The following is a 15,398-nucleotide window of genomic DNA, read 5'->3' as shown; positions in this document are numbered from 1 at the left end:
TCGATATTTGATGTGAGAAATGTGATTTTGATCAAGTGAATTTACACTAAAAACAATTCTAATCCAACACTAAATTTGATGTTGGTTAAAGATGCCCTAAGCATCTACAACTTGGCACAAAAACTCTAAGTTTATACTGAATATGGTGTTACGTTGCTCCAGTCTTATATTATATTTGTGAGATAATGATTTAAAATGGTAATGTATTTTTTGATTTGTATATAGGTTATTGAGTTTTTTTTTTCTTTACTATTGAACTTGTTGAACTATTCAAAAAACATCATTGTGACCTGCTATCGGAGGTTTAGCCGGTTTCCGACGTACTTGTGAGTTCTGGCGAAGTTCCGATCATCTTCTCGGGTGACCCCGAAATCCTTCAACCACTCCAACCCAGAAAATGAGTTTCAGAGTCATTTATGTCCAGAAATCGATTTTATATGTGTGTTCATTAGATTTTTGGAACAAAAGCTGATGAACATGGAATGATTTCGAAACGATTTCTGACACACACACCAACTTGTTTTGTCAGATCCAAGACAGTTAACGAATGAAATCGATTTGAAGGCCAGATCTGGCAAATGGGTTTGAAGCTACATCGTGTTTTAAAATCTGAGTGTTGTTCCAGATCTTATGTTCATCATCTTCAACCTTCAACCCAGATCTGATGCTCAAAGCTTCCCCTGATAACCTTCAAACATGATGTGTTCGTCGATATCATGAAGGTGTTTGTCTTCATCATGTTCATCTTCTTCTAAAAAAAGATCTAGAAGTGTTTTGAAATCAAATGATCTTTATGGTTTGGAATGATTTTTAGATCTCTTCGTTCGAGTTTAAAGCCAAATCTCTTCATTCGATTTTCAGATCTTCAAATATCTTCATTTGATTTTAAAATAAGAAAAACCTCTTTTTTCTCTTTTTGATTTATAAACCCAAAACTCGAATCTAAACACACACACACACGAACTTAAATATGAAATCGAGTTCATACAAGAAATCGATCTTTGGGATTTTTAATGGCCCTAGATCTGGGTTTCTGATGGTTTTCGTGTTCAACTTCGCAGCCCTCCTTCTTTCAAAATCAAAATATGAGTTCTTGGGTTCTTGTAACCAAGAACACCAGATCTGTTATGGTCTTCTTCTTCCCTGAAAACCCACGCATCTGGAACCTTTCAAACTCGTTGGTTTCTGGAGATGACAGTCACCGGAAAATTCATGTTTGGCCAAAGAGTTACCGGAGAAGATGACTGGAAATTCGCTACTCTCCGGCTAAACCTCCGATATGGGAAAAAAAATAGTAACTATATATATAAATCGAAAAATATGTTATCCTTTTAAGTTATTATCCCTATATTTGTACCAAATTTATCCCTATTTTGTACCAAATTTGATATGGGTGAAATAACACCAAATATATTGTTATATTATTCATTAACATTACACATGGATTTAAAGTTTAATATAAAATTTTCTTTCAAACTTTAAACTTATTCATTTTTAGTTTATTGTTTATATAATTATGGTATGTATTTAATATTGTTACTTGTGTTATTATATTTAAGAATTTAATTGCAATCCATATTTAAATAAAACAGATAATTGATATATTTTAATACTATAATTATAACACAAGCGACATAATTTTAGTAATTTAAAAACCATAAGTGACATCAATGATATTATAGTATTAGTAATTTAATAATCTGGTAAGATTTGTTCCGTTCTTTTTTAAAATCCTTCAAGTGATGAAGAAGACAAAAAAAATGTATTTCTCTATGCAACAAGTCACGTCGAAAGGATGTAAAACGTGCTTTTTGAGTTATCCAATCACATTTTGTAATTGTTAAGGGACCCTCTTGTTTTTGGAATAAAAAGAACTACATAGCATAATGATTAGTATGTTTTATTTTACATAATATGATAGTCAAAGATGAATGTGATCTTAATAAACCAACAGATGTTGCGAGAGAAGTATCAACGATGGATGCATGAAACATCATATCCCATATAGATTGTGTCTAGCCCTCTCAACGCCATTTACAATCCCTAAGTTTTCTATCAAAAGGACATCACTCCTACACTTCTAACGAATTTGTTCTTTCTTTTTTCTTCCGAAATATTTGAGTCTTTTCCTTTCCTATTCAAAATTTTTGTGGGTTCAAAATCATGCTTTCAAACTAAATTAGAAAAAAAAAAAAAAAAAAATTACATTTCTCAATTTATGCTTGTAACAGTTGGCTACATTGTCCTCATTGATCCGCGCCCCTCAATAGACATAGGAACGACAATAGTTGATTATAACGACTCCAACAATTTTTTGTTCCTGTATACACATCTCAAAGATTAAGAAGCTCATTTTGACAGAATGTTTTAATTGATAATTTATAGGAAACCCATTTCAATGTGTAAATGTGTAGTATTTTTTTTAAATATATCTTTGTAATAAAATAAACATATCAAGTTTGTGAAAACCAAATATTTATAAAGGTTATTTTGTAAAAATTCTAAAAGTTGATAAAAAAAATAACAATATAACTAGAATATTCTTTTTAATGTTAAATATATTATAATATGTTGGAAATAATTTAGTTTTTACATTATCTTTAACACTATTTATATCATTTAAGTCTAAAATATAATATTTGTGTTGGGATGGTCTAAGGAATAATGATAAAATCTCTAAAATATAGATCTTTACAAAATCCAATTCATTAGTGACAACCGAATACAATCATTAATAGTCTTCTGTTCCAACTAATTTGAAATTTATGAACCAAACACAGCTAACGGCTTGTTTGATAAGAACAAATCGAACAACATGAATAAAGCAAAGGAGCAAACAAGGTAATTTGAACTAGTAAAATGATCATAATTTGGTTGGCTTAGAAGAAAATAACGAATCATTTAGACATGTTTATTATTTGTTATGAAAGATTAAACTTTATCACATAAATTTGATCAACAAAGATTACATTATTTAATAAAAATAAATTTTGATCAAGAGAAAATGTATGTTAAATAAGTTACATATAAATATATTTCATGTACATTGAAATTATTGTATACAATTCAATAGGTCACAATCCATACTATATACCAAGGTTATCAAAATCAGAATCTTAATATAGGATCTTAAATATGATCATTTAGATTTGCAAGATTGGGTTCAAAAGATCCTACCAAAATAAATTAGTCTTTAGTTTTTTTTTTTTTTTTTTTTCGTTTATTACAGTACCCATTATAACTTGATTTTGATAAATACATAAATGATGGAATAATCTTTAACTTCTATAACAGTTACAATATTTTTCTTTAAAAAAAACCCTACTACGAAGAAAACATCTTAAACAGAAAAAAAAGATCCACATGATCATGTAAAAATAAAGACACAAAATCATAGAGAGACTAGCTTGTGTGTCATGATTCTATACCTAATTTGAGATGAATGGATCTTGTTGTGATGTTCCATGAGGCTTCCTTCGATCTGCAATGCTCAATTTTTTACGTTGAATTAAAGGATTTTTAGGCTCAATTTTAAGAAAAATTGTATGAAGAGCTGTAAATTTCTGTTTATTTCAACATCTAACCTTTAAGATCCCTGAGAAGTTTCCTGCAAAAGTTTCAATTCTCTCCTCCAATCTTCCAATTTAGCAACCTTCTCCACTTGTTCTTGTTTCAGATCATGATCATGCCCTGTTTTCTGTTGTTGAGCCTCCATCAATCGGATCTGCAACCCAACATTATAAATAAACAATCATCACCAAAACAACAATTTTGCGGTTTAATCACACTGTTTAAACCGACAATTTGTAAGGAGCTCTACCTTCTTCTTCAGTGCACGAATTCGTTTATCAATATCAGGAACATGCTCCGTTGTAGCTGAAGATTCCGTTGAATTTGAGGGAGGAGTAGTAGCAACACATTGATTTCCAGAAATCGTGATCTCGTTTATGTGGGACGCAATCGACTCAACGGATTCCAATGCTTGTTCTTCGTCTCCAGTAGATGAAGCTTCATTTTTACCCTGATCGGAATCAAATAAACACATATGAAAATCCGGCAGGAAACGCAAACAAAAGAACATGTGAAATGGGGGATCTGATTACGATACCTGCAAGCGCTTCTCCTTCTTTCGTTCATTTCTCTTAGCTGATTTGGATTTAGGTTTGTTGACGACATCTTGTTCAGGATCATAACCAGGAGGCACAGTTTCCTCCTTCAACATCGAATCATTATTGTAAATGCAAGTAGTTCAAGCATCAAAATCAGTTGGAATAATGCAAGTATGAAGTTATATTGGTAGAACAAATGTACCTTAGAGCCTTTGGATTTGTAAACAGCGACTTCATCTTGAGGGACGAAACCAGCCCTAATTCGAATGGGCTTGCGTAGAGTGCCGTCGGGTCGTCGGGTTGGAGCGAGGAGTTTTTCACCTTCTTTTAGGGTTTTGCTAATCTGAGCTGCTAGCTCTTTGGCTCCTCCTTCCCCTCCGCCGCTGACGCCTCCCTTGGTGGCCATCGTTAACCTCCGAGGACTCTTTATGGGAAACGTACCAGTGCGAGTGTGTCAACAATGATGAAGAACATACTTCGACAACCATTGTTTTAGTTATTTTAGTTGGTGTGTGGAATTGGAAGAAGGGTGATCAAAACCCTAACCTGTATTTTATTTTATCTTTTTTTTTTTTAATTACAAAACTAACCAACTTCTTTAATTACTTTGTAGAATAATAATAATAATAATAATAATAATAATAATCCCCTATCCTAATAAATAAGTAGAATAACGCCCACGTGTCATTCTCCTAGCCCCTAAAAGTCAGTTTTCCCGCTTCTTTTTTTCGAGTGTAATTACATAAATGTCATTCAGTTCAATTGGGGACACTAAATCTGGAAAAAACTAATATCTACAAATGCAATCAAATAATTAAAAAGAATAAAAGATCTGCAAATAATATGAAAATATCGGTTATTCAAGTTTCAAATTTCAAATACCCCATTTAATATGGAAGTTTGTTTATTATGATTGGAAATTAAATAATTTTCAGTGATTTCCAGTGAATAAATCCCAAAAAATCTGCACCAAATTATGAAATACCGAAATATATACAAGTACATACCATCTATACGCTTCTTTTGTTTTCAGTATTCTACTTCAGAGAATTCTATGCAAACGGTATTGATCTTCAGTTCTTCTTCACTGTTTTTAACGTAATTTATTCAATCATTTAACTTGCTAACTTAATTATTTGATTGCATCCTGTCGGTACCAGGGTTACTTCTTAATCATCGTCCGCCATCTTAATCCTGCAACGCTTCCATAAAGACATATCGGGTTAGTCTTTTCAAAATAATTTGTAGTATTTATTTAACATTATGTTAAGATCATTTTATTATTGTTAGAATAAAGAACCAGAAATCAAGATTACCAAAGTTTATATGCTCTTCGTGATATGGTTTCGTAGTATTTGTCATGTTTTCAGAATATGACCGATCTTCTTCTTCATCTTTTCCTTATTCTTCTTCTTCCTCATCTTCTTCTTCTACCTGTTTAGTTAAAAACACCATTTACCAATACACGATTTAGCAATGTCAGATTTATTATTACAATTATACACCATTTAATGTTAACATCGTTTTATTATTCTTAGAATAAAGAACCAGAAATCAAGATTACCAAAGTTTTTATGCTCTTCGTGATCTGGTTTTTCAGTATTTGTCATTTTTTAGCATAATTGGTGTAACGGTGATTTCATAAATCATACTTTTCTGTTGTAACGATTTTTTTAAAACTCTTTTAATATAATGTTTAAATGCAAAACTTAAACTTTCTGTTAAAATTGTATTTAATGTAATCAACATTACAACAATTATGATAAAAAATGCAAAAAATAAATTGTGATTATTTCTTTAGATGTTGATTTATAAATCAATTAAGCATCTAGACATTGCACTTTCATTATGAAAACAAATTTACCCCATAAAGGTATTTTGAAGTTAAAGTTAGAAAAAAGTGGTTGCGTTTTGATTTGGATATGAATTTGGAATTTAATTATTACTTTTAAAGAACAATTACAAATTTTTATTTTGCATGGCTGTATTTTCACATTGTGTGCTAGAAGGTTCAAATATTTGTTACTGAGGATTTTTTTTAATGGTTTGTCTGTGCTACATTCATAAAATATTATGTATTTATGAATTGGATTTTTTTGTTATGGCATCATATTTTTCGTTCATCAGACATAAAGTTTATCTATGTAGTATGGTATATGTTTGTATTTCCTACCATTTGTTTTTGTTTTTTCATAAACTATAAACAAAAGGGCATATTTGTCCTCTTTGTTCATGTTCAGAAATAATATCAGTTTTATTGTATTTTTTTTATCATAATTGTTGTAATTGGTGATTACATTTAATACAAATTTAACATAAAGTTTAAGTTTTTCATTTTTTTAATCAAAGTAATATTTATGGCAATATACTTTTGCCATTATTTCTTTTAAATAGAAAAGGACAATTCTATCCTTTTCTACTAATCTTGCACCCTCTCAAATTACAATGATACGATTTTTTGTTTGACTTTGATTACAAACTGGACTTTGTTTTATGTGATAAATCTTTTATTTTGATTATAAATATAAAAGTAAAATTATAATATTAATATTAATCTAAACTATATTTACGATTTAACTTTATTTCATATTAATCTTGACATTGAAGTTTGCAATTACCAAGTTATCTTGTGAAAAAAGCTGCCATGATTTCTTTTAAATTGAAAAAGAACAATGCTACCCTTTTTATTAATCTTGCACCTTCTCAAATTACAATCATTTCAAGTGAAAAAAAAAATGAAAATACAACTTTGTACTATAGAAAACTAGAAATATGATGCTATAATATGCAAATAAATGAAAGTAAGTTGCTATTTCTAACATTTACTAAGTTTATCCAGACATCAGTTAATGGGTAAAAAGAGACTTACATTGATGATTAGAACTAGGCAATTGAGTTTCTATGCTTTGTCAATACTCTGTATCAAAAACAAAAGAAAACAGGATGAACAAATTGAAGCACGAATGAATTGGGGGACAAATAGTTGAAGTGAAAATTGGGAATTACCTTAAAAAAATCGAACCAGAATGTCACTTATTCGTGAAATTATAGCACTATGTATAACAAAACTCCTCAACTTTTGTAGTCGAGAAGCCAGGTGTAACATGGGCCCACTGCAAACCGGTTGTGCATATAAGATCATGTCTCCTGCTTGATTCCATAATATTTTTAAACAATTGTAAACAGCCTCTATGTCATAGTATGTATTGGTAGCAAATTAAGCTCACTCTTTCTTTCTGCATATATACTAATGCCAATAAAATAATCAAAACACTCGGCTTGTATCCAAATGTGTAAAATACCCTTCACAGTAACATATAGGAAGAAAAAACCAAAACAAAATACATCTTGAATCTTGGCTTACCTTGCCAGTGGAGGCTCCATACCCCAAATAATCATAACTACAATATAAGCATTAACACAAAATGTTCTTATATAATTAATCATTGGAATTTTTGTAAATTGACTACCCTGTGTAATTATGGAGCAAATCTAAAGTGCCTAATTAACTTGTGGTCCATTAATCTTATTTAGCTTTATTTTTTTTAATGTCTATGTTATTATTTTTTTTGCAACATATGTTTATATTCCCAAAACCAACAAGATAAAATATAGATTATATTTGGACATTAAGTTTCTTAGTCAATTTTTCATATTTGAAGGAGATTCAGCAAGTCTTCATCAAATATGGAAGGTAAATTAGTAAAATCAAATTCTTATTTATTTGAAATGTATCAAAACAATACCTTGAACCAAATCGCCTAATATTTAGAAATATCGAATCCCAAAATTTCAAGTTATAGTTGCTGAAAAAATTAAATTAAAAGTACCGAATAATTTCTTTCATACTCGCTCTTAGCAATATTTTGTCTTTCTACTTTATGTGTCTATCATCATCGAAGAGATAATTCCTGCAGATTCAACATGTAACTTACTACATGTAAATTTTTATAAAGATATTAAAATAATGAACAAAGAGGTTCAGTTCTCGGAGTAATTTGTTGAATCTTACCGCCATTAGACCCAAATCACTTTCAATCTCAAAAGTTTCGTCATGATTTGTAATCAATTGTGCAAAAGGTGCTTAATGAATGTATTTCAAATATAAATCTTTGATTTCTCTGCTTCTGATGTTTGATCGACCGATGCGGAGATTGGGTTTGCTTTGAAAAATAGAGAAGGAACAAGGGTTGGCGGTGGTGCCCGAGAAGTAAATTGGCGGGTTACGGTGATAGGGTTAGGGCAACATATTGGGTTGTATGATTAATATATGTGTTTGTGTGTTACAGTGTAGGCAGCAGGTGTGTGTTTGGTGGGTGGAGGGATTAATGTATGTATAGACTTAAACTTATTATTATTTTATTTTATATATTTAACTTTTAGTACCATTTATAAATGAATTAATATTTGGTATAATGTCAATATTGATTTTGTAACTATCATAAATATTTTAAATGAATTATAGGAGTTTCCAATAGTCTCTAATCCTATTATGAAATTATTAATAATTTTATTTTTAACTTTACTTTATTATTTTTCATTATTTATTAGAGAAGAACATTGATGTCACGAATGCTAAACAGTGATGAAAAAAATAAAAAGTCATACTTGAAATTAAAATTGTTAAGTTTAGATATGGATGACACACTAACAAATAAAACATCTTATGTTGTGTATAAAGAAGTTTTTAGAAATTTGTAAAAACTTTGTTAAATTTTATTATTCATATCAATTTTTGTGTATATTTTATTTAAATTTTGATTCAATTCTACAAAAATCATATTTTTTTAATATATCTATAAATACAAATTGCCGATCGGATATTCAAACCACTATGTTTTCATAATTTTGACGAATCATCATATCATAGTGAAACTACTGATAAAACTTATATATTTATTACTTATTAACATTTTTATTATCATGGCTTAATTATTAAGTATCACTTTAAATAAAATTATTTTTTATTTTCTAATCCGTGGTGTCCACGGGTTATAACCTAGTAATAATAATAAAACCAACGTTATCAAACTCACAAGTGGATTAAGCCCGTCTGCGATTTCTCTATTTGATATGTGAATGTATAAGTCGGTAAAGCACAAACGTGTATTATGTGTTACACGTTCGCAGATGGTTTATTTAGTTTTTTTGAATTTTTTTCGGTATAAATACTCTCACACATGATTAAAATCACAGATGAACTTAGTCTATTTGTGATTTCCTCTTAAGTTCATCTACGATTTGGGGGTTTTCGTTTTTTTTTTCTTTTTGTAACAAAAGTACAAATATTTAAAGCACGGATACACAATAGTTTACATGGGGTAATTTTCTCTTTATTCGTGCTTTAAACACTTGTACTTTCGTTTAAAAACGAAACTAGAAACCCCAAAATCGCAAATAAACTTCAGAGGAAATCACAGATGGACTAAGTTCATCTATGATTTTAGTCAGGTGTGAGGGATTTATAGCGGGAAAAAAACATATGCAAACATACCACTCATAATGTGCGTCCGTGCTTTACCGACCTCTACATTCGTAGATCAAATGGGGAAATCATATATGAGCTTAATTCATCTGCGATTTTGGTGATTATTTTTGTAATGTTGGTCTTATTGGCTATTTTCTACAAAGTAATTAAGAAAATTGGCTATTTTTTGTAATTTTTTTAATGATTTATAGCTATTAAATTAATATAACGTCATACTATTATTTAAACTGATTAAAAATCTACTCTAATAAATGAATGTTTTTTTGTCACTTGTCACACTCTTATTTAATTTGACAAATGTCATTTTGTGATTATTTTAAATTAATTTCTTTTCCACATGTCATTTTATAGTTTTTCTATTTTAATAAATTCCAAATACAACTTTAATGTAATAATTACAATAAATCTAGTAATAAATGAATATCAATTTAATTAATAAACTTACCTTTTCATTTCAAAATTTTCAAATTAAAGCTCATTAGTTTTTTTTGTTTATTTATTTAAATTTAAAAGATAAAAAAAAATTAATTTTAATAATTCATTATTTTTTATTTTCTTATAAATCCAAAGTTCTTAAATATTTAGACATTTATATTTAACTTTTATTAATTAACTAATGTGAGTCTTACACCAAGTATCTATAAATTTAAAACTTATTATTAAAACGTAACTAATTATTAGTGTTTAAACAATATATCTTTTATAACAAGTTAAAAATATCCTGCTTAAAATCATGGCGATATTATGTATCTGTTAGTTCATTTTGTTGCTTTTACTCAACCTTAAAATGAAATAAATAATTAAATATTTCATTATGGTTAGAAAAATACATAATTGAAGTACAAAAAGTTCACATATTGTTATGGTTAAGAAGGTTATACGTGAAAACGATCTTACGAAGAAACATGATATAATTAGTTTTACTAATTTGGGATTTGAAGGGTATTACGAAGTATATTGATCCAAAGAAAAAGTCGGGGAAAGGAAAATATTTATCTTAACCATTGAACGATATACTATTAAATTTATATGATCTTTCAAGTTGTATGTATATGATACATTATTCTAACCATAATAATATATTTGAAATATCAACAGTTGTGGTGATAACGCTTTAAAATCCAACAAATTGGTGATGCTTGTTAAAGATATGTCTTTTCAGTATTTTTGTGAATTAGTTTATTTGTTTATAGCTACATGAAAGAATTGAAATGAACTGAAGTTGACTTAATTTGAAAAATCATAGAGAACATGCAATTTGTAGGTAGGGAATTATTGGTGTTGTCAATGGAAAAGAAGATAGACATTGCACTTAAAGAATGCATTTCGATAATAAAAGTATCGAGAATTTTCAATGTCCAAAAGATCAAGTCATAAGGTCATGGACACACCACCCCTTAGCCTCAACATGGGGGTGTTTCGCAACCCTTCTCAACAAATCTCTACATATGAGAGAGAAAGTCTAAATCTCATATTTGTTCCCATTTTCCTTTTCCTGAAAAAAATGAAAATATCATGACAACCCATCACCTCTAAATGGCAATAAGTTAATGTGGTTTGGGAAAAGTAAAGTGTCATCTATGTGGTAGCAAAATAGTATAACAAGAGTAGCCTTCTGATCCTTTTTTATTCAAGATAAATATTTGAATGATCAAGACAAAGAATTAATTTTCTAACTATTGTAGTATATGATCTTTCAAATTGTATTCAAACGATATTGTTTCCGAACCATGGAAATCAAAATTGATTCCTTATTCATTTTAGGGATAAATGAGAAATAAAATGACATCAAATAAACAAAAATAAGAATTTGCCTAACTAGTTTGTTGTTGTAGATCGAATAATCAAATATAAATCATTCCACTTAAAAAAAAATGTCAGTTGAATGTAGAAGAGGTTAATATCTTATTTTTTCAGTCAAATCTTAATTTTAAAGTGTTTGATGATGTTTTTTGCACAAGCATTCTTGGTTTATAGTGTTTTTAACATACATTCCAAGTTTAGGGAATTTTGCAAAAATAACATCCAAATTTGAAAAACTTAACATGTTAAACATGCTAGAAAAGGTTATTACCGCATTCTGAACACTTTAAATAGTTTTTATTTTACCTCCATACAAAAGACATAAATACCCTCCTCACTCTCGTAATGAAAAAGTAGAAATTGCAAATCTAACAACCAGCCAACCAACCGTGTATCTTTTATAACACAAACATAAGCATAAAACCACAGGAATAAAACATGTCTTGAATTAAGGAAAAAAAAAACATTCCTACACTTGTTCATATCATCATACAGTTAAGTTCATGGTTTTAGAGAGAGAAAGAGAGAGATTGTTTTTTCACATCAAGCACCTCGGGATTCCTCAGCTGGCATATCATCTTCATCGTGGTAAATATTTTCAGCCATCTGCCATATTTGAAGAATGTTGTCTTCTGCAACACTTGCAACAATCCAATCTTCACATGGATTCCATGAAAAATCCGATACTTTACTTGTATGTCCACCATGGATAAACAGCAGCTCTGGTGGCCCATCTTCTGCATCCTCTGGTGTTTGCTCCTGATCAATCCTGTATTCACAAAAAAACATTTAATACTCTTTTCCTTTTCAATTTAAAAAAAAAAAATGTCAAAAAGACAAGTGAAATCCATATAACTCCATACCTACTAAGATCCCACACCATAAGTCTCCTCCCAAGACAACAAGAAGCTAAAATCGTCTCATTCTGTGGATTCCATCCAACTTGAAACACCTCCTCCCTGTGAAAACATAATATTAGTGATTGAATAAGAGACCAGGGGCAAAAAAGGAAAAAAAAAAAAAAAAAAAAAATCTTACTTGTGACAATCAAAGGTATGAAGGGCAGTGGTGATTTTTCGTAAGTCAAACAGTTTGACAGTTTTGTCGGTTGATCCGGTTGCTAAAACCCATTCATTAAAAGGATTGAATGCTAAGCAGTTGACCTATTACACCAGTAACGGAATGAGTGATTCCATTCCGACTTATTTCAACGGAATGGAAAAAAGAAAAACAATATGTAATGTAATGTAACTATAACTACCTCACTTTGATGAGCCATTACACTTTGAACAGGTTTGTTAACAGATTGAGATCTCAAATCCCATATGTGTAAGTATTGATCATCTCCACATGAACCAAATAAATATTCATGCCTTAAATGCCATGCTACATCTTCTACAACACCATCATGAACCTATCAAGATTCAAACATGAAAAGATTTACACTCATTCTTGTATATATTACAACACAAAAGGCTAACTTTACCTTAAATATTTGCATAGCATCGAGTGATTTGTTCTTGGGAGTTCCATTAATGTCCCACAAGCAAATTTGAGCATCATCAGAGCCACTCAATAAATGCCCCTGTTTAAATTTACTCCATGATAAGCCATATCCTTCAGTGTTGTGGCCTCTCAATCTTAAATCAGGGCTACATGCTCCATCTAGAGGAGGCTTTGATGGATGTTTGCTATAATCAAAAACATAGACTTCTGCACTCACTGTTTTTGTGGCAATAATGAAAGGGTTTTGAGGCATATAACGAGCCCTGTTTACCTCTCCATCATGATTTATTTGCTGGATTATTTGCACCTGTAGAAGAAAAGAAATGAAAAGAAAAGAAAATGGTGTGTTTTGGTTTTGTTGTGTTCTTGTGTTGAAGAGGAAGAGAAAGAAAGGTAACTACTTTATGATTATACTCTTTATGTGTTTAACTATGTTGGTTGAGATTGTTTGGTAATTAAAAGAATAAAAAGACTTACATTACATTACCTTTCTCTACAAATCTTCCAGCATTTAAGATGGAATTTTGGTGGGAAAATGTAAGTTTTCAGCCACTTCATTTCTTTCTCCTATAGAACTTGAAAACATGAATTATTTGGCTTCCCTCTATTTTCTTTCAAAGCACTCACTTTCTCTCCAAAAAAGATATCTTATAAAAACTATTCTAATGACATAACTACCATTTATCTCACATAACCTAATTAACCAGTAGTGACCATTATTGTCTAGAACACTAAAAAACTACTAAAACATAACATAAAGATCGTTTTTTTTGCTTCTTTTCCATCCAAGCATAAAGAAGATATCGTCCAGACACCAGTCTGTCTCTCTATATCAGAACTAATGAGAGAATTATATACAAAAAAACACCAAAAGTTTTCATAAACACACACGTAAGCTAACCCTAACAACGAATTCACAAAATATTTAGAGAACTACCTCTCAAACTACGGTTAAAGCTAATTTTGAAGTTTACACCCTACAGAACTTCATAAAACAACAGCATAAACACCCATCAACAGCTCGATTGTCGATTTCGAATAACAAAAACAGCAAAAAGCAACGTAAGCACAAACCTTGCCATTGGCGCAACCAAACCCCCCAAAATCAGACCGGTCATCATCATAATGACGAGCATCGTACTCAGCATCTTCAAGCGGTAACTGAACCTGGGCTAGCATAAGGTAATTAGGCTCATTCTCGGATGTGTGGGTCCCAAGGATCAACTTCTGAACGGAGTAGTCTTTTCCGGCGGGCTCATCACGGTCCGGGAGCCATTCCACGGTGAGCGAAGGCCACTCTAGCGCGTGCGTGATGACCAAATCGTACAAAAAGGGTGTGTTCTTTTTCCAAATTTTGTATTCTTCGTTGATGAGCCTCTCCTCTATCTCACCTCGCATATCGTCTTCGTCTTTCCCCATAATTTTGTGGAAATTGCAGAAGATTTTGCTTTGAAATAAGTGTGAATCGGAAGTTATAAGATTTGATTTTGGGGGATTCTTTGAAGGTCCGAGAATCGGAGGGAAAGGGGGGAAAGAGAGATGAGTGAAGATCGTAGCTTTTTGAGAGACGAGGGAAGGGTTTTGCCGTAGAAAATGGAATTGGGCCTAGTGCATTTGGGCCCAAATAAGAAAGCATTTCGTGGGCCAATTGTATTTGAGCCCAATTCTGAAGTTTTGAGTTTTGAATGATTAAAAAATGATAGTGTCGATATTTAAGAATGTGTGAATCTCCCCATACAAGACAATGGTTGATATTCAAAGTATTTCGTTCATTTGGATCAAGATTAGAGGGAAATTGATAATTTGATTCGGCAAATGTGGTGTTGTTCCCATTTGTTAAATTGCTTATTATAATTTATACTCGTTCTTTTCGTTTTTAATGATAATCTTAACCTTAGAAAAATGATTTAAAGACAACCGGATGAACAATTTATTTATTATAGTCGCTCTATAATTAAAAAAGAAATCATATAACTATTTGGTAAAAGTCAAAACACCAACTACCATAACAAAAAAAGTCAGTGTGACAGTGTAACGGTAATAATTAGAAGAATATATAAAGAATGTTAATGTATATAGTCATCACTCACATAAATTGTCAAATCAAAGAGGTATACATACTCACCTATTCACACAAGGGTACATGAAGTAAGTCTTTATGATTTCATTTAATAAAATTTTAAAAATTATACGTGTACGAAAATAATGATTTTAATGTGTGTAAACCTTGAAAATAAAAGCTTATGGCTTCACGTTAGTCGTAATAAGGCTCTAAATGCTCAAATTTAAACATGAACAACTTTTTTGAGAACGTAATTATCTTTTCATGTACATGACTCTGGTGGGAATAGACGGTGACGCTCACCTTAGGCTATAAGGTATGGACAACGGGAATATAAATGTTATAACATCCAAGCTTTGCAACATCACCTTCCAACCAACATGTTATAACACGAAGTGGGGATGGTGTTCTCATGTTATAGCATGGTGTT

At 30.5% G+C, this 15,398-nt stretch overlaps 2 protein-coding genes across 2 annotated transcripts; both read right to left on the bottom strand.

The window, feature by feature from the left end:
* Nucleotides 1-3,246: 3,246 nt before the first annotated feature.
* Nucleotides 3,247-4,610, bottom strand: LOC145004020 (partner of Y14 and mago-like). Its single transcript, XM_078962924.1, has 5 exons — nucleotides 4,312-4,610; nucleotides 4,109-4,213; nucleotides 3,821-4,021; nucleotides 3,585-3,724; nucleotides 3,247-3,481 (listed from the first exon to the last, which is right to left on the bottom strand). Exons 1-4 carry the CDS (start codon nucleotides 4,513-4,515, stop codon nucleotides 3,587-3,589), a joined length of 648 nt encoding a protein of 215 aa, XP_078819050.1. The 5' UTR covers nucleotides 4,516-4,610; the 3' UTR covers nucleotides 3,247-3,481; nucleotides 3,585-3,586.
* A 7,159-nt stretch (nucleotides 4,611-11,769) lies between these two features.
* On the bottom strand, nucleotides 11,770-14,470 carry LOC145004761 (histone-binding protein MSI1). Its single transcript, XM_078963749.1, has 6 exons — nucleotides 13,981-14,470; nucleotides 12,887-13,213; nucleotides 12,662-12,814; nucleotides 12,439-12,563; nucleotides 12,264-12,359; nucleotides 11,770-12,169 (listed from the first exon to the last, which is right to left on the bottom strand). Exons 1-6 carry the CDS (start codon nucleotides 14,323-14,325, stop codon nucleotides 11,944-11,946), a joined length of 1,272 nt encoding a protein of 423 aa, XP_078819875.1. The 5' UTR covers nucleotides 14,326-14,470; the 3' UTR covers nucleotides 11,770-11,943.
* Between the last annotated feature and the right edge of the window lie 928 nt (nucleotides 14,471-15,398).

Source organism: Lactuca saligna, chromosome 7 (assembly GCF_052625555.1).
Source record: "Lactuca saligna cultivar CGN05327 chromosome 7, ASM5262555v1, whole genome shotgun sequence".
Classification (NCBI taxonomy): domain Eukaryota; kingdom Viridiplantae; phylum Streptophyta; class Magnoliopsida; order Asterales; family Asteraceae; genus Lactuca; species Lactuca saligna.
Note: the sequence above shows the minus strand (reverse complement) of the source record. Positions and strands in the feature narration are given on the sequence as shown.